At 40.9% G+C, this 19,627-nt stretch overlaps 1 protein-coding gene across 1 annotated transcript in view; it reads right to left on the bottom strand.

The window, feature by feature from the left end:
* Positions 1-19,627, bottom strand: part of Tmem131 (transmembrane protein 131) — a 162,231-nt gene that overhangs the window by 109,347 nt on the left and 33,257 nt on the right. Inside the window, exon 2 of the mRNA XM_028865673.2 lies at positions 11,905-11,966. Within this exon, the coding sequence (XP_028721506.1) occupies positions 11,905-11,966 (62 nt within the window). The remainder of the gene's footprint in view (positions 1-11,904; positions 11,967-19,627) is intronic.

Consider the following 19,627-nt stretch of genomic DNA (forward strand, 5'->3'; position numbering starts at 1 on the left):
AATATAGTGTCTGGTCCCCAGAAGATGTCTCGCCCCCCCACCCCAGGTTAGGCATTTGGACAAGGGTCTCTATTCCCTGGGGGCTTGAGGAAAAGTTCCTGCTTGCTAAAGCAGTCATTCTCCTTATCTCTGGCAAGAGGAACTTGTGGCCCTTCATTAACATAAGGCTGGTAGCTATTGTCAAGGTCAATGCTAGATTCAAGCCTTGATCTCAAGCCACACCCCCTCACATGCCCCCTTTTCTCCCGCTTAATCCTATGTGCAACTATAGAGTATTCTTTTTCCAATTAAACCCTGTACTGCCAGCCATCCTGATCCCCCGCCCCTGCCCTCCACGACCTCCACACATCCTGTTTGGGACCTGAACCTCTTCAGCAATCTCAGAAAAAAATATTAAAAAAACAAAACACAGCTCTATGGAAAAAAATTAATTCTAAAGCTTCAGCAACAAAACACAAACTATTTTTGCAACTCTGGAATAGACAAAAACTACAACAAAATCCACTATCCATTAAAAACAAAACAAATCCAACCAAAGAGACTAGATGTCAAAACATACATTCCCCAAAAGACTGTGTAATAAAAACAAAAAGGCAAACTACAAAGTAAGAGAAAATATTTGCAAATATTTGATGAAAAGGGCTTTTACCCTAACTATATAAGCAACAAATATTAAATAATGAGAAATAATACGGTATTTTACAGCAGGCTATTATATGACATAAATTAAAGCCACGACAAGATACTACACTGATATTAAAATGTTCAAAATTAAACAGAACTATGGCAAGGGTTAGCAAGAATATAGGGCGACTGGAATGCTCATGCAGTGCTAATGGGAACAAGAAGAGTAATCACTTTAGAAAAGGCATGATAATTCCTTACATAACAGAAGTGTGCCTTCTATATGACCCAGTCACTTCAGCTCCTAGATATCTGCCCAAGAGAAACAAAAATATTTATCTATACAAAGAGCATACGGATGTTCCCAACAGCTTTGTGATAACTTAATACTAGAACAATCCAAAGCTCCACTAACAGGCAAATGGGTATAAACTGTGGCATACCAATACAACTGAATATTTCTCAGCAACAAAAGACAAATTATCGGTATCGTAAGTAAATCTCAGAATTATTATGGTGAGTGTTGGAATCCAGTGACAAAAAGCTGAGCCAAGGTGGAGAATGAGCGAACCAGTAAACTGATGGGGAAGGTGCATGTGATCATTACTGGACTGTAGTTACAATTTCTCAGATGTAAGACAGCATGTTAACCTTCTCAATTTGTGTACTTTAAACATATACACTGTATGCGGTTTATTCATTAAAAAAGGATGACGAAAAAATCTGAGTATGAGGAGCTGTGCCCCCATGTACACAGAAACAAAACTCAGGAAATCTATTACCCTGTGCACTTTGAGAAATAAAACATCATAAAGACAATTTAGCAAAAGATCACCAAGACAAAAATGCAAAATAGCTCGTGATAAAGAATTACAGACCAGGAAACCACCATATGAAAAATGAGCTGCTATTCAATAAGAAGTAAGATTAGAAAAACAAAATAAATGCTTCTTAATGAAGTATAAACCAAAGCACAACAGAAAAACAATCATTTAGCTATAATAAAATCTCACAAGAGGCAAATGCCATGCCTTAAGCGTTGAAAGGAGAAAATGACATTGAATGCTATTCTGAATCTGAGGTAATGTGAGAAATAAAAGCTTAAACTTGTCTTTAAAATGGACCTTAGAATTGAACTTAAAGATGGGAGCAGCACAACAAAAATAAAAAAAAATAGTGAAGAAAGCATAGACATTAGGGGGAAAAGATTAAACACACCTTTAGTAAGACTAAACGACATTATTTAAAAAGAATTGTGTCAAAAATTAAAACTTAACTATAAACAATTCAAGTCAAAAATAGAACATATACTAAAAACAAATATAAAAAAAGCAAATAATGGTTGTGACATGAGTAATTGTACTGTGAAACGGTTTAATAATGTTAAAGTTTCTTAAACACAGCAGTGAAGAGACAAAAGGGAGGGGGGTTTGAAATGTAAACAAAGAACAAGAATAGGTAGAGGCCTGAAAAACAGCTCAGAGGTTAAGAGCCCCTGTGTTGTAGAATATTTGTACACTGTGTGAAAATGTATTGCTGTGATTGGTGTGATAAAAAGCTGAAGGGTCAATAGTTAGGCAGGAGATATGGGCAGGATTTCAGGGCAGAGAAAGAACTCTGGGAAGAAGGTGGAGTCACCAGCCAGACACAGAGGAAGCAGCATGAGCCATATAGAGAGAGGGATGAGGTAATGAGCCTTGCTATAGAACATAGGTTAAAATAAATGGGTTCATTTAAGTGATAAGAGCTAGTGGAACAAGCTTAAGCTAAGGACAAGCTTTCATAAATACTAATAAGTCTCAGTATCATTACTTGGGAGCTGGTAGTACAGAGAAAGACTGGTTGTACCCCTGTTGTTTTTGCTGAGGACCTAGGTTCAAGTCCCAGAACCCACAAAATGGCTGGCTCACAACCATCCACAACTCCAGTTCCAGGGGTTCTGATGTCCTCTCTGACCTCTGTGGGCACCAGGCATGCAAGTGATGCATATACACATTTGTGTGTGTGGGGGGGGGGGGGGAATTACAGGAAAAAAAAAAAGTAAATGATTCATGACCATCTCTAAAAGATGACTGATTCATTAAAGAGTAAAGGTCTACAGAGGACATTCAGATTTTACCAGCTGAGGGAAGGGACCTTTGACCTATCACACTCCAGGAAAGAGTATAACATATTCTAGGATCTAGAAAATATCTGTATCATGTACAGTTGGCTACTTATCATAAATGCCTGCCACTAGTGTTTCAAAAGGAGGTTCCCCAAATCAGAGAAACCGACATGGTCATCCCTGAGTTAATCCAAATTATTCTTCTACCCTGCTTATCCAGAAGAGCCCATTAGAGATTCCTTCCTACCTGCAATTCATATTGCATGTATGCAGCGCTCACCACTGGGCTGCCAATTCCAGACCAATTTGAACACAACCTCTCAGACAGCTACCCATCTCTAATAGGATTCTCCAGGGGGAAACACTATTTCATTCAAACACACCGGCCTCTGCATACGTACTTATGTAACATGCTCTCAGTACTGTCAGTTCTCATCATAAAAGCAACACATACAATAACCTGATTTCCACAGCTAGGTCAGAGGAATTCCTGTGGGCTGAGAGTAAAGTCAGGGGCTTTCATTCATGTTGTTAGTGCAGGGATAGACCCTGTTAGTCCAGGGCCCTGAACATGCTAGCCAATTACTACCACTAAACTACTTCCCCAGCCCTTGAGAAGAAGCAGTTTTTAAAATTTATTTATTTTTATCTTATGTGCATTGGTGTTTTGCTTGCATGTATGTCTGTGTGAGGGTATTGGATTCAGTGGAACTGGAGTTACAGACAGTTGTAAACTTCCATGTAGATGCTGGGAATTGAACCCAGGTCCTCTGGAAGCAATCAGTGCTCTTAACGATTGAGCCATCTCTCCAGCCCTAAAAGAAGAATTTTTAATTGTCATAGTTTATGTGCTACTCCATCAAATGGGAAAGACCAGAAGTTTAATAACCACTCTAAGATGCACAAGGGCAGTCTTCCCTCAACTTCCCAAACAATGAACTACTTAGCTCAAAATGCAAATGTTACCAAGACTGAAAACCATGCTATACCCTAAACTTTCTGATATGTTAGCATTATAGTTTTTATCTGTATTTGTGTGTGCGTGGATGTACATAGTACAAGTCAACATTGGGTACTTTTCTCCATTGTTCTGCACCTTACTTCTTCAGACAAGGGTCTCTTCTCACTGAATCTGGAGGTCACGGATTTGGCTAGACTAGCTGGCCAATGAGCTCCAAGGGTTCTAATACCATTTTCCCCTACCCCCAGGGCTCAGGTTACCAACATGCACAATGCCTGGGGTATTCATCCATTTATTTATTTATTTATTTTGGAATCCCAATTCAGGCCCTCAGACAGAGCAAGCACTTTACTGACAGAGCCATTTTCCAGCTCCCTTAAATTTTATTTGTAGCAACATCTTCTTGCATTATAATTCAAAATGTACGATTGTCATACCAATTGTAGATATTTCTAGTGGCCCTTGGCTTAATGAAAAATGACTATTTGTAGTACAAAATTAGTTGCTAGGTTACCTATGTAGTGTTAGGAAACAAAACTATGCTTACAGAGAACAAGCACCAGTAGGAAATTAATCCAAGCACTAATCTGTTTTACATTTGGGTAGTGGGATACAGACTAATTTCTCCCTGGTTCAACCAGTGGTTAAGAACTTAGGCTTTTGGCCGGGCGTTGGTGGCGCACGCCTTTAATCCCAGCACTCGGGAGGCAGAGCCAGGCGGATCTCTGTGAGTTCGAGGCCAGCCTGGGCTACCAAGTGAGCTCCAGGAAAGGCGCAAAGCTACACAGAGAAACCCTGTCTCGAAAAAAACAAAAACAAAACAAAACAAAAAAAAAAAAACCAAAAAAAAAAAAAAAGAACTTAGGCTTTAGAGGGAACTGCTTGGTTTTGAATCCTAGTTGTATTACTTACTAGTCACTTATTTTGTTAATTTACTTATTTTCTGTACATTAATCTGCTCACCTAAAAATGATCATAAAATTAATGTCTATAACATGCACTTAAGAATTTAGAGGGCTGGAGAGATGGCTCAGCAGTTAAGAGCACTGCCTGCTCTTCCAGAGGTCCTGACTTCAATTCCCACCACCCACATGGTGGCTCACAACCATCTATAACAGGATCCGATGCCCTTTTCTGGCATGCGTTACATTAAGACAGCGCACACATAGCTAAAACAAGTAAATAAATAAAACAAAATTGCTGTGGATATCACTCTGTATAAATAAAATGCTGACTGGCCAGTAGCCAGGCAGGAAGTATAGGTGGGACAAGCAAAGAAGAGAATTCTGGGAAGTGGAAGGCTGAGGAGGAGAGACGCTGCCAGCTGCCGCCATGACAAGCAAGATGTAAGGTACCAGTAAGCCATGAGCCACACGGCAACTTATAGATTAATAGAAATGGGTTAATTTAAGATAGAAGAACTAGATAAGAAGCCTGCCACGGCCATACAGTTTATAAGTAATATAAGTCTCTGTGTGTTTACTCGGTTGAGTCTGAGCAGCTGCGGGACTGGCGGGTGAGAGAGATTTGTCCTGACCTGGGCCAGGCAGGACCAGGAAAACTCTAGCTACACAAAATAAAAAGAATTGAGAGACCAGGGCTACAGCTCAGTAACAAAGTGCTCTCTAGCACACACAAACCCTAAGGCTAACCTCCAGAACAACAACATAGAACATGCCTAGGACTTGGCAATACCCAGGAAGTATTATTTATCTATGTTTTCTAATTTTTCTGTGAACTTTCACAAATGTCTCTTGTAATTTAAGGCTCTGTGCTTATTAAAATAGAAGGTGAGTATCCTAAGCCTGCGTACAAATCAACCACACTCCTCCTCCCTTTCTTTTCCCTATGGGAACCGAAGCCTACTCCTAAGACAACTTAGAGGAGACAGTCATCTACAACCCACAGGCCAAGCCACTCTGCCACTGGTTTTAAGCCTGCTTCCCAGGTACTGGGGATGGCTGCTTCTGTACCATAGTAACAAAAGTTGAGTTATTATGGAGACAGCTAGCACCTGAACCCTCAGCCAGTTAATGTCTGATCCTTACAGAAAGATTGCCAACCTCTTGATTAGAAGGGAAATAGAAGCAGTATCATAGTACTTCATTTCCAAAACCTAAATCCCTATAAAGTCCTTCATAAGACAGTGTAATATGCCATATCTACACATGAGAAATAACAGAAAATACCACTCCTGGTGGACTCAAATATAATCCCAATTTCTAAGTAGCCAGAGTCAGATGAGAATCCAAGATGACAATTGTGCCCTCACTCTATACACAGTTGTGTACTTTGGGAGCCCCAGGCAACCTGTACTTCTGACAAACCAGCTATAAATAGAAAGTTGTCCATGATCCCCTGGCTTCATTATTCACTGGAACAGCTCACGGAACTCAGAACAACACTCCACTAAACAATTTCAGTTCGAGTCTACAGGGATAATGTCCTGAACACAGAGCTGTCACCAGACACCTGACTTTCCAGCCACATGGGTATGTTTACCAAGCTCTGGTATGCAGAGATTTGATGAGGGTCTTCTCATTACACAATGATAGACAAAGGGTTTTCTGAAACACTGGAAGGAAAGTGAGTGCAAAGCAGCCAGGTTTCAGAGTCCACCAGTGTCCTGGCTATCTACTGCTGTAAAATAAGCTTCTCCAGAGTTCAGTGGCTTAAAGCAACTTCCTATTATCAACCCCAGTTTGGGATTGATGAAGCCTAAGTCACTAGTTCTCACTCATGTCTTCTTTGTGTTTCAACTTACATTCATAGGAAAGTTCGGATGTGCTACTTAGTTGTCCAAGAAGTTCATTCACATGAGGGATGAGTGATGCTGGCTTTTATCACATCATGGTAACTGACTGCCCTACAGAAATGATTCACAACCAGGACTCAAGAGCTAAGGAAGAAGATGCTAGCCTCCTGTGATCCAGTCCTTAGCAGTAGTAGAACAGTCTGCCAAAGTGCATTTGTCAGGATACTATTACTGTTCTGCACAGCATATATTGATTTAGTTTCCCACCAAGATTTTTAATTCTCTCTAAACTGATCTCCAGATCCAATGTAATCATAATAAAACCCTAAGAGTGTACACCGATTTTAAAAGTGCACAAGGAAGGCAAGGGACTTTAGGACAACCAAGGGACACACATGTGCAGGCTCACACATGCATGCTGAGGCCAGGAGATACCTTGGCTGTTATCTCTAGAAAGTCATCACCTTGTTTTTTGAGACAAAGTCTCTTACTGAGACTTGAAGCTCACTGATTAGACTAGGCTGGCTGGCCAGTGAGCCCAAGGATCCTTTTGTCTCTACTTCTCCAGCGCTGGGCTCACACATGCATGGCATCATGCCCAGCTTTCTTAGGTGGGTGCTGGGGATCTAACTGGGCTCTGATGTTTACTCTACAAGTACTTTACTGACGGAGCTATCTTCCCAACCCCATAATCTGGTTCTTTAGCAAGACACAAAACATACTAAATAGAACAAAAACTGACAGACTAAACTGCATGAATAAAGAATTTCTGCCGGGCGGTGGTGGCGCACGCCTTTAATCCCAGCACTCGGGAGGCAGAGCCAGGTGGATCTCTGTGAGTTCGAGGCCAGCCTGGGCTACCAAGTGAGTTCCAGGAAAGGCGCAAAGCTACACAGAGAAACCCTGTCTCGAAAAACCAAAAAAAAAAAAAAAAAAAAAAAAAAAAAAAAAAAAAAAAAAAAAAAAAAAAAAAAAAAAAAAGAATTTCTGTTCATAGCCGGGTGGTGGTGGTGGTGGTGGTGGCGGCGGCGGCGGCGGCGGCGGCGGCGGCGGCGCGGCGGCGGCGGCGGCGGCGGCGGCGGCGGCGGCGGCGGCGCACGCCTTTAATCCCAGCACTTGGGAGGCAGAGCCAGGCGGATCTCTGTGAGTTCGAGGCCAGCCTCAGCTACCAAGTGAATTCCAGGAGAGGCGCAAAGCTACACAGAGAAACCCTGTCTCGAAAAACAAAAACAAAACAAAAAACAAACAAACAAAAAAAAGAATTTCTGTTCATTTGAAGACACAATTACCTAAGTCAAAAGAACAACCCATCAAGTAAGAATAGGTATTAGTCAATACATATAACCACTAAAGGTTTAAATAATGAAATTAAGTTTGTTACTGATGGATCAGGGTCCCAGTAAAGAGTTTGTATCTGAATATCTATAAGGAGTTTCTACCAAACAATAGAAAAACCCAGAGATATAACAAGAGAGACAGAGACAGAGCATACATGAGAATAAAAATAAACAAACGCACTCACTTAATGGAAATCAAGGAATTCCTGATAATGGGGTTATAAACTGGAACCACCACTTTAGAAAACTACTGGCACTGTCTACTAAAACCAAAGACACATGATGGCTTGACAGATAGACATCTGCTGTCAAGATTGACTGTCTGGAACCAAATGGCAGAAAGAGCATCAACTCCCACTAGTTGTCCTGCCTTTCACAAACACCCTCCCCCCCACACACACACAAACACCCCCCCCCACACACACACGCAAAACAAAACATGAAGAAAAAACTTCAGCTGAAGACACATCACCACGACCCAGTAACTCTACCTTACTCTATGAGAAGCAAATTTATTAAGAGAAAGCATTATTCATAATTAATAGCTGAAAACTAGAAGCAAGTAACCACAGAAAGGATACACAAATTGAGCATATCCATACATTGTGGAAGTTACAATTAAAACAAGTTTTTTATTCACATAGAAAACTTAGAAACATAATCCTGAGAAAAAGAAGCCCAAAACAGTACAAATAACAACTTGAAACCACACGTGAAACTACAGTACTTACAGCTTAAGGCTCAGACGGTTAAAATTACAGGAGAAGGAAACTGCCATGAAGTGAATGGCCAATTTTGGAGGCCACGGGCTAGGAGGGAACATGAGGGGTACTTCTGTCAGTTCTGACCTGTTTCTGCTCTTAGCATTTAAACTGGGTGGTACGGACATACTGACTTGCTGTCCAAATCCCCCACTACATTTTATGCACCTATGAATTATAGCTCACAACGAACACTTCAAAAGTAATTTAAGTGACTAGTTAAAAAAAAAAAAAAAAAGATTAAATTGTATATGCTTCACCCATGAAGGTGCTAGAACTACACTCCAACATCTTTTTTCTTTTCTTTTTCTTTTTTTTTCTTTTTTTTGGTTTTTTGCGACAGGATTTCTTTGTGTAGCCCTGGCTATCTATCCTTACTCTGTAGACCAGGCTGGCTTTGAACTCAGAAATTTGCCTGCCTCTGCCTTCCAAGTGCTGAAGTTAAAAGTGTGTGCTACCAACACCAGGTTCACACTCCAACATCTTAAAATTCTGTTTATTCTTTGATAGAATAGTAACAAACATACAGAGCGGGCTCATCTTCCCTTATCTTTTCCTTTGCTTATCTTCATTTGCTTATATGAGAGTTAAGTTAGAAAGGGGATTAGTGCTCATAAATGAGAAATGTTTTATTACTTCACCTTATATTTCAAAGGAACAAGATGGGAGGAACCATTCTAATCAGTTAGGATGGAATGTTGTATAAAATGGGCAGCCACTGGATCCTATCGTGCTGAGTCAACGTAAACTTCCTGTTGTGATGCAAATTTCTCTGGGTCCCTGCCCATCTTAGGAATCCTTTGGTCTTCATGGACTCTCTGTAGTAAATCTAAGCAGCCTGGCCAAACAGGAGGGACAGGAGGGACAAGGGCCAAAGTGCTAACTACAGAGATCACAGGCTAAGGGGTCATGATTTCTAGTGGTAATCGAGGGGTGCATCTGAGAAACTGCACATGTCTTGCGCTACAGGAAGCGTTCTGAAAAGGTACGGTGGGGAGCTGGGCTAATTGGATTGCTGCTCTAGCAACTGAACACTACACAGGTTACCTGTTGTAGAGTGTTATTTTAAGGTGTGTCACTTTTGTTTATGTGGCATTTGTTTGCTGTGTCAAACTGTGTTCCTGTGTCTGTCTAAAACCCCTGACAGTCTAATAAAGAGCTGAATGGCCAATCGCGAGGCAGGGAGAGAAATAAGTGGGGCTGGCAGGCAGAGAGGATAAATGCAAGGAGAAATCTGGGAAGAGAAGAAGTAGCCAGAGAAGGAGGAGGACTCAAGGGGCCAGGCACCCAGCTACACAGCGGGCACAGAGTAAGAAACAAAGAAATGTAAACAGGAACAGAGAAAGATAAAAGCCCAGAGGCAAAAGGTAAATGGGATAATTTAAAGTTAAGAAAAGCTGGCGAGAATAAAAAATGTTCTTAAATTAAAAAAAAAAAAAGCTGGTGAGAAACAAGCCAAGCAAAGGCTGGGCATTCATAATTAAGAATAAACCTCCATATGTGAATTATATGGGAGCTGGGTGGCGGACCCCCCAAAAGAACAAAAACAAACAACAACAGTTCCCTTTTATGCACTTTATTTTCCTTAGCTTTATAAAGTAAAGAAAGCAAGATTTTGATTGGTCTTTGAGTTTGGAAAATTTTACTATCAAATTAACAATTCCTATGAGCCAAGCCATGCCAAGGTAACATGAAGGTGCATAACTCACTGTACACTGCACTCGACATTTTCTGCAGGAGTCTTGGTAACCTTTTATTGTGGCTGAGATAGCAACACACGCCACCACAGTAAAACTATTTCCTGTAATGTCTTGATCTAATTTAAATTTTTACTTTCTTGCCTTTTTTATAAGCTACAGGAATGTCCTTTCAGAATTATTAGTCAAGTACAGTAGTTCACTTGTAATCTCAGCACTCAGGAGGCTGAAGCAAAAAAATCATCATGCCTAGTCTTTTTTTTTTTTTTGGTTTTTCGAGACAGAGTTTCTCTCTCTGTGTAGTTTTGGTGCCTGTCCTAGATCTCGTTCTGTAGCCTAGGCTGGCCTTGAACTCACAGAGACCCGCCTGGCTCTGCTGGGATTAAAGGCGTATCCTCGCCCCCCGCCCCCATGCCTAGTCGTCAAGCGAGTTCCAGGCCAACCACGGGCTACAGTGTGAGGTCCTGTCTCAGCAGATTTCAGTCATTTAGTTAGACACAAGGAAAATGCAACATGTGCCACTGTAAGAGCGCACATGCCGGCTGGGCTCCACAGTGAGTGAGACCCGTCTGAAAAGAAGCCCACAGCGCAATCCTGACAGATGCTCACACTGGGATCTTGGGCACTTCACTTAACTTAAACCTCGATCTCCCTTGAACATAAAATAAGTGAAATATTATCAGGAATGCTACCTGACAGCATGGTGCCTATCATCATTATGGCAGGTAAGTGATGACAAATATCTTCTATGTCAAATCTTAGGAAAAGGCAGGAAACAGCCATAAAAACCAGAGCAATGATGTGTAACCCCACATGGCTCCAGTGAAGGCTTCCAAATCCATAGTTTCACACATGGTCCTGGTTAAACATACTGGGTCTTAAAACACATGGATTCTTTTTTAAAGGACCTGTCAGGAGAAGGGTGGAGATGGGAAGGAAACACACAGAGGGTAGGGGTAAGGGTAATCAGAATATATTGTTCACATGTATGAAAAGGTCAAAAAACAAACTTCATAAAAAAAAATCAGAGTTGAAATGGACACAGTGGCACATGCCTGCAAGTCTGAGGCCTTCTCAACAGAACAGAACAAAAGGAAACAAGTCCGACTGTTAGTGAAGATGCCTTTTCAGCTCTGCAGCTCTTGTTCTCCAGCTGACAGCACGAATGAGTTCTCAGACAGTAAGTGAGCTAGGTTTGAAAGGAAGACCAGAGTACAATCAGACTCCACATCCTCATTTCATGCCTAATATAAAGACAGAGCTCAGCGTGACAAGTAGAGGACACCCAGACCGAAGACCAAAAGCTTCCCCTCTGCACACAAGTTCTTTTCTAGGTAAACGCTGAGGTCCCACACACTGAAACAGTGTTCCCTCAATGGCTAATGGGGAGGGGCGGATGCTTACAGACTCCACTCGTCTGACCTAACCGCCACACCCTCATATCCACAGGACACACTTACACAAACTATAACCTACTTACCTATACCCTCCACACTACAAGGAGATCACTTTTTAGAGAAATATTTACTCTAAATGGTAGTTCTAGTAGGAGGTTTATGTAATACCTCCATTGACTATCTACAGTTCATAAAATGTACTTCAGAAAAACCATTACATTTTTTCAAAGAAAAATAAGAGTCATATATTACCCAAGAAAATTACCTGAAGTAGCCCTCCATCGTCAAAGCGCAGTACTTCTATTATGCTCTCTGACTGAATGAATGCTGTGAAGGAAATAAAAAACAAACATCACTGGCAGGAACAGAAATCCAATTTCAATCAACTTTTACCTTGAAGTAAATACAAGTCTACATTTTAATATACTGCTTACTAGGGGGTGTAGACCAATGGTAGAGCATTTGCTTAACATGTGTGAGGACCCTAGGGGCAATGCTGGCATCCAAAACAAACCAATGAGACATTGCTTGCTCGAGAGTAATGGTTATGAGGAAAAGAAATTAACTCCTCAGAACTTCAGCAACTTTAAAATGTTTTGCTTTGTATTTGTGATTTATACTAGTAGCAAGACAACTTCAATAACCCAGCTGTGCAGGCTGCCTTCAAAGTATCTACCCCTGCTGTGTAAGAAAGGCAGAGCAGTCAGATTCAACTGGCTGCAGAAGATCACAAGCACGTGGGCATTTATTTCACCTAAACTGATCAGCTGGAATTCTGCACCATCCTCTCTTCTACAACGACAATAGGCCTGGGGGTGGGCAGTTAGAGGGAACTTGGTAAGTAAGTGGATAGGGAAAATTAAAAAAAAAAAAAAACAAAAAACTTATCCATTGCAAGAAACAGTGCACAATAAACAAGGCAAAGACAAAATATGTAAAAGCTGTACAGATGTCTGGTACAATATGGCAATGATGAGTTTGATATATACCAAAATCATCTGAAAGCTGTCCACATGTAAATCTGTGTGAAATTCCTTAGAGCAGTTTTATTCATAAACATCTACTGTATTTACAAATGAACGACTCAACCTCCATGAAATAGGATGGTGGGGGTAGGGGTACAATTGGACCTGGAAATGAATAGAATCTAAGAGATGGAAGTCAAAAGAAACTAAACCTGAATGTATGGCAGCCAGCCAGAAAGACTTTCCACCGGAGTTAGCGATTCTGATGGCACTGCACTGGACCTGAGTAACTGAACACAGATGTGGTACAAAGTGTGTCGGTCCTCGCAGCTAGACTTAGAGTTTACACAGCAGCACGAGGTGGTGGGGCGAGGATTACTCCTGTGGCAAATGCCTTCAATTTGGTGCTATCAGCATGAACTCGTGATTGAAAGATGGATTACTACATACAGAAAGGCAGGTATGGAGGATGAGGAGCTGGATCAGCATTAAGACCAATGCAAAAAGATTCCACGCTGTAACCAAGGTTTTTGTTCAAGATATACAAGCTGACACAAAACTTAAACTCAACCATCATAATATGCAACTATCAATGGTCCTAAGAACTCCAACAGCTCACACAGCCCTGTGCCCACTCACAGCAGAACTGTCTCAAGGCAGGGAGGATGGGACCGCCCCACCTCAGTCTGCAGGCAGCACCCTACTCACCGCACTAAGGCCAAGGGTACTTGGGGCAGCCGAGGCTCAAGCCCCTTTCATTCGACATGCTACCAGAAGCCCTGGCAACAGGATTAAAACACTTTTTTCAAAGAAATAAAACTATCTCCATTTGAAGACTAGATAACTGTGTACATAATACCAAGGAGAAGGAAAGAAAAGGGAAAAGAATTACTTAGAGTAAGTATATTTAGCAAAGTTACAAATACAAACTCAAACCCCCAAACTGAATCACACTTCTATATATTAACATGAATATGTGGGAAGTTATCCAAATAAAATGAAATACTCAGGTACTGTATAGTACATGTCTACTAAAATCCACCAAAAGATGACAAAAGAAACCAAAGCCTAGATAATTAGTGGTGCAGCTGCGGGTAGGCTACTCCTGCTCCGGTAATACCCCACCACCCGCCTCGAAAGCAGCCCCAATTATACTCAGTGGGTCAAAAATCAACAAGACATGATGCGGCTGCGGGGAGAGGGGAAGGAAGGCGAGCAATTTGTTGGGAAGAAAGGGTTTAGCGCGAGTTGGAGGAGGTAAAAGAGAGAGATAGGGGCTGAGAAACCCCAAATGCGTTATCTACACGTATGAAATCACCAAACAATTAAATATTTTCAGATGGAAAATACTTAAAAGTCTAAATGGGCAAACATACCACATTCATGGGCTGAAAAATGTAAATATGTCAAATCTTTCCAAAAGGATTCATGAGTTTAAAACAAATCATATGAAAATCTCAGGACAGCTTTTCTTAACAGACTACCTGAGATGGTATCATGACTTTCAAAAGGTTTATGCCATTTATGAAAATGGCAAAAGCAAGGGCTTTGAAAATCCTTCCTTCCACAAAAAAAGGACAAACAGTTTAGAGTGCTGACTCAACGTGTTAGAAGAGACCCAAACCACCCAGTGACATCTGTGGTGTTTACATGGCTCTGCTCCCATTCTCTTCTCTCTGGCTTTAGGGCAACTCTGCCCACAGTCACCTCCACAGTGGAAGCAGCCCGGCAGTCACTCGGGAGGTATCAGGGCTGGCAAGCCTTGAAGGCTTGTTTCCAGAGAACTGCCTATGTGACCTGTGCACTGAGTCCCCATGAGGCTCCACCTGGACAGCTGTCTTTGATCTGACACAGAGCTGTCTCTCTGCAGAAAGGGCAGACCCTAGGAACATTGGTCAGAGAGACTCACCGGGTTTCAGTTCCGTTTTTAATCTAAAGACATTTCACTTTGAAGGGCCCTGAGCTCTTAGGGGAAACTGTTTCTGACACGTTTACTAAAGCACTGGTCCTTGTTCTGCCATTGTAAAACACTTCAATGTAGCAACACGCCTAAGTAAATAAGCCTAAGAGGGAGGCAGAGAGCCTGGATGCTGCTCATCTGCACAGACATCCTTGTTACCTGCAAAGAGCACTAACTGGCCCTGGGAATAATTCAGGGCACACAACTCCCTGCTGGAATGCCAAAGACAGCTGCTAGCATATTCTGATTTCTCAGTAATGAATCCGACTCTGTAGAACACTGGGAAGCAAGGCCTGCAAGCAGGAATGATGTGCAGGAGTCCCTCAGGCAGCAGAGAGCCTTGGCTGATATCCATCACCTGGCTCTACCCTGAACATGACACCATAGGCCTTCCAGAACTTTAAAATCTTAAAACACGAATAAACATTGTCTTTTAAGGAAATAAGAAGTTTAGCTTTCCAATTTGCTCACATTTGGCTATACGAAGAGAGCCTCTGGAAACCACCACAATGACAAGAGGGCCAGAAGCTGGAGAGGAGAGCAACACAAGCACTAACGGAGACAAAAGGTGGGAAACCAGAGTGGAAACAATGTGACCTAGGCCTGAGCAAGGATCCTCCCTCTGGTACAAATGACAGCCTCAAGGAACACACTGTCTGGGGGGGACACAGTGGCAGACACCTGTAATCCTGGCAGAGGAAGAGATAGGGAGAATGGCCAATCTGAGGCCAGCTTGCTCTATAAGGGGAGTTCCAGATCACCCAGGCCCACAGACCATGGCTCAAAAACAAAACACACACAAAAAATCCCTTCTAGAGCAACACTATGAAAAGAGGGCACTAGCGATCCTGCAAAAGGCCAGGAGCAGAAAGCAAATCCCATCAGCACAGCCTGCAGCCAGGCCAAGGCACTATGGCTGGCTCCTTCATATCAAGGAAGTGGGTCTCTGGGAACAAGAGTGACTGGAACCCAGCAGGCAGTCGGCTTTGCTTTTGAACTACAACACAGGCCCTTGCTTTGTTTGTTTGCTTGTTTTCTTTAAAAAACAAACAAACAAACAAAAAAAAAACTCTCATCTTGTAAATCAGGCTGACCTTGATTGAATACAGTCTACAGTCCAAGCAGCACTTGAAATTATGAACCTCCAGCCTCAACTTCTCAAGTGCCAGGATCACAAGTGTGTCAGGAGGCTCCGCTCAATATTTAGTTGTGGGGGGAGTGGGTGGAATGAGGATGGTGGTTAGGATCAAACCCCCTCCTCGTGTTACACATGCTCTTTACTAGTGAGCTCACCAACTCCACGCCCATAAAAATTCTTCAGTACTTCATGCAAGTGTGGTGGGAAAAATAAACAGCAAACGACAGAGCAACTGTGGTAAACTGTCAACAATAGGTCAATCTACTTGAAAAGCATGTTCTTCCCCACACTTCATTTTGACTTGTACAGATTTTTTTTTAAGTTTGAAATGATTCCAAATAAGGTTATACCAGGTGTGATAGTATACACCTGAAATTCCCAACTATGGAGGCTGAGAAGAATTACAAATTCAAGGTCAGCCTGTGCTACAGAAAGGGGGTGTAGGAGATGGAAGGGGAAGAAAAAAAGAGAAAAGGCACTTATGTAAACGTTAAAAAAAAATCTAACATTAGATAGGAGATGTATTTTTATAAGACATATCAACGTGCAATAGATTCATTTAAGTATGCCCAGTGGGATACTTGTAACCAATGCTGGTTACAAATGTGACTGGTGTCCTTATTGTTACCACAAATTAACTGTGATGAAAATAATAAGCTTTTGACATATCTGTAACAGTTTGTTACAGTTGCCTAAAAAATGTCAGTTAAAGCTGGGCATGATGGCACACACCTTTAATTCCAGCACTTGGAGAGGCAGAGGCAGGAGGATCTGTGTGAGTTTGAGGTCAGCCTGAACTACATAGTGAGCTCCAGGACAGCCAAGACTGCATAAAGAGACCCTGTCTCAGAAAACAAAACCCAAAAAGTATCAGTTAAATGTTCCACTTGTGTCAATTCAGCCTTTAAAGAGGGATTTTTATTGTGTGTTATATAATATCTAATAATAAATAATATGGCACGTGTCCCACAGCTATAATATCTGTGCTGCGTAAATAAACACTATATAATATATAAAATTACATTCTAAATGTAAGCAATTATTTATATCTTGCATAATTTTCCCCCACAACACCTCCTGTAAAAAAGACTGAAGAACTAGAAATGAAGAATAGCTTACACTCGAAGTAGAAGAAATAAAAAATAAAAAAATTGGGCTGAGGTACTGGTCAGTTGTACAGCATGTGCCCAACGTAACTGAGACTCTGTTCAGTACCACAAAAGAAAATCAACAAAACAGCAGAAAACGGAAAAAGCAAATATTACAAATGGTTTGTTTGTTTGTTTGTTTGTTTGAAAAAGAGTGGTAAAACGGATAAAACTTCTAGTAGACTAGATCGTGAAAAAAGAGATGATGTATATTATAAACCTAAGAAAGGAAAGCCAGGATCAACTATACTTTCCACAATCACGACAAGGCTGTTTAGTCAACAATGTTAATGATTCTGTTAATACAGTCAGCAACTCAGATTTGAATACAAATTCCTCAAAAGACTCAAAATGCCAAAGGCACCGAGGTTAATTTGAATAGCCCCATATATACCAAAGACATTTATTTTGTAGTTAAAAGCCTTCTCACAAAAACAAAATAAACAAACAAAACACCTCCAGGCCTACATTGACTCATGTTTTCCCAAATAATGTTTTTTTTTAAAGATTTAAATTTCTTATTTTATGTGTTTAAGTAGTGTGTGTGTGTGTGTGTGTGTGTGTGTGTGTGTGTGTGTGTGTGTGTGTGTACACGCGCGCACAAGTGTACTATGTACATGTCTGGGGCCCTTGGAGATCAGAAGAGGGCATCAGATCCCCTGGAACTGGAGTTACAGATGCTTATGAGCCACCATGTGGGTGCTGGGAACCAAACCATGGTCCTCTGCAAGAGCAGCAAGTACTCTTAAGTGTTAACCTTGTCTCTCCAGCCCCTCTCCCAAATATTTAAGGCAAAACAAACAAAACCAAAAAACTACATTAACTCTATTAGAAAATAGAAGAAAATAAAATCCTCATTTTATGAATCAGTGATCTCTAAACAAAGACATTAAGAAAAACTGAGACCATTACCATATCTGTGCAATCATATATGCAAAACTTTTCATCAAAATATCAGCAAAAACAATCCATGATCAAGTGTTTACCTAGAAATGCAGTACTGACTTAAGATGTTTAAAAGGCCAATGAGATGCTCAGTAGTTAAGGGTGCCTGGTGCAGGCCTGATGACCTGTCCACAAAGTTTCTCCTGACCTCCACATACCAACCACAGGCATTCCTCTGCTATACATACACATACATAATAAATAATTTTTTTTTCAGGGCTGAGGACCGAACCCAGGGCCTTGTGCTTGCTAGGCAAGCACTCTACCACTGAGCTAAATCCCCAACCCCCATAATTAATAGAATTTTTAAAAATGTTCAAAATCTTAACAAGCTTTTTTGGAGCAGACATTTAAAAGAGGATACTATCATGTGGGAAAGCAAAGGACTTAAAAAAGCAGTAAAAAGAATTTGGAATAAAGACCAAAAGGATGGATGGATGTCTTGACTGTCGCCCTTGCTACTTAAAGCCAGTCATTCTGACAGCTGTCACACTGACATAAAGACAAAATCACAGACTTCAGAATACAGAAACCCCATCTCACACCGTCAAAGGATTTTTGACAAAGATGTTGCGGCAATTCAATAGGGGGAAAGAATCTTTTCAATAAACCATAATGATAAAAATGGATTGCATATAGACAAGAAAATTCACAGAATTTAACATTTATAAACATCAACTTGAACACTAAAACTTAATGAGCTAAAATTCTAAAACTAGAAATCAACATAGAAGGAAATGTTAGTGACTCTGAGTTTTGAAGTTTTAATGCATGCACACATGCATGCACAACCATAAACTGAAATAAAAAGTCAAATATGATTAAATTTAAAAAAAACTTTACTCTTCTAAAAACTATAGTAAAAACCCAAACCACAGACTAGAAACTGTATTTGAAAAACATTCATTTGACCAAGAACTAAGATTTAAAATAAAAAATACATAAATACATAAATAAATAAATAAATAAATAAATAAATAAATAAATAAATAAAGCTTTCAACTAAGAAAACTCAACTTTAAGATGCAGAGAAGATTTGAACAGTATTTAGGTAAAGACAGCATGAATGGCACACAGGAATAACCACAGGAAAAGACGCTCGTGTCTTGCTGGTCAGGCCGGGAGGGGCAACGCACCTGTCATTCCAGTACCTAGTTGGGGCGCAGGCAGGACTGTCCAGAGTTGGACTACATGAGACTTTGTCTCAAAAACAGACACCAAAGATCCCAAGGCACTAGAGAAACTACACACTCTAGTCAAACACGGCAAGACAAACTGCATACACGGTAGGGTGACTGAGTTTACAAACCTGCCAGGCTAGGTGTGGGCACTTTAACACGTGCCTGAGGGTAAATGTGTAAATAAATGCCAACAGTGCAGCCACTCTGGAAAACAAGTTGTAGCTTTTGAAAAGCTTAAGTGTATGTCTATTCGCTGACATGCCATGACTAGGGATCTCTACAAGAGTGACTTCTTTACAGGCAACAGCTTCAGCCCATGGGCTCTTCACAGGCTGACAACTGTGTGATAACTATCCCACATCAGAATAGTGTATATCAGTAAGAGAACCAGTGATCAAAACAATTTGACAGATGAATCACAAAATAATTACTATGTTAATTTAAAAATTTGGAATATACTAAGTAACCTAGAATGAGAGAAGACCAAAACTTGTTGCTAAAAGATCACAAAGAAGCTGGAGAGAATGCTTATTTCCTTAACCGCATGTGGCAGTAATTTTCAAGGGTGTTTACATGTGCCAGCTCAAAACTACACACTTTAAATGTCCCTCATTTGTTACTCGTTAATTGTATTTTGATATATCTATTTTT

Source organism: Peromyscus leucopus, chromosome 16_21 (genome assembly GCF_004664715.2).
Source record: "Peromyscus leucopus breed LL Stock chromosome 16_21, UCI_PerLeu_2.1, whole genome shotgun sequence".
NCBI classification, from domain to species: domain Eukaryota; kingdom Metazoa; phylum Chordata; class Mammalia; order Rodentia; family Cricetidae; genus Peromyscus; species Peromyscus leucopus.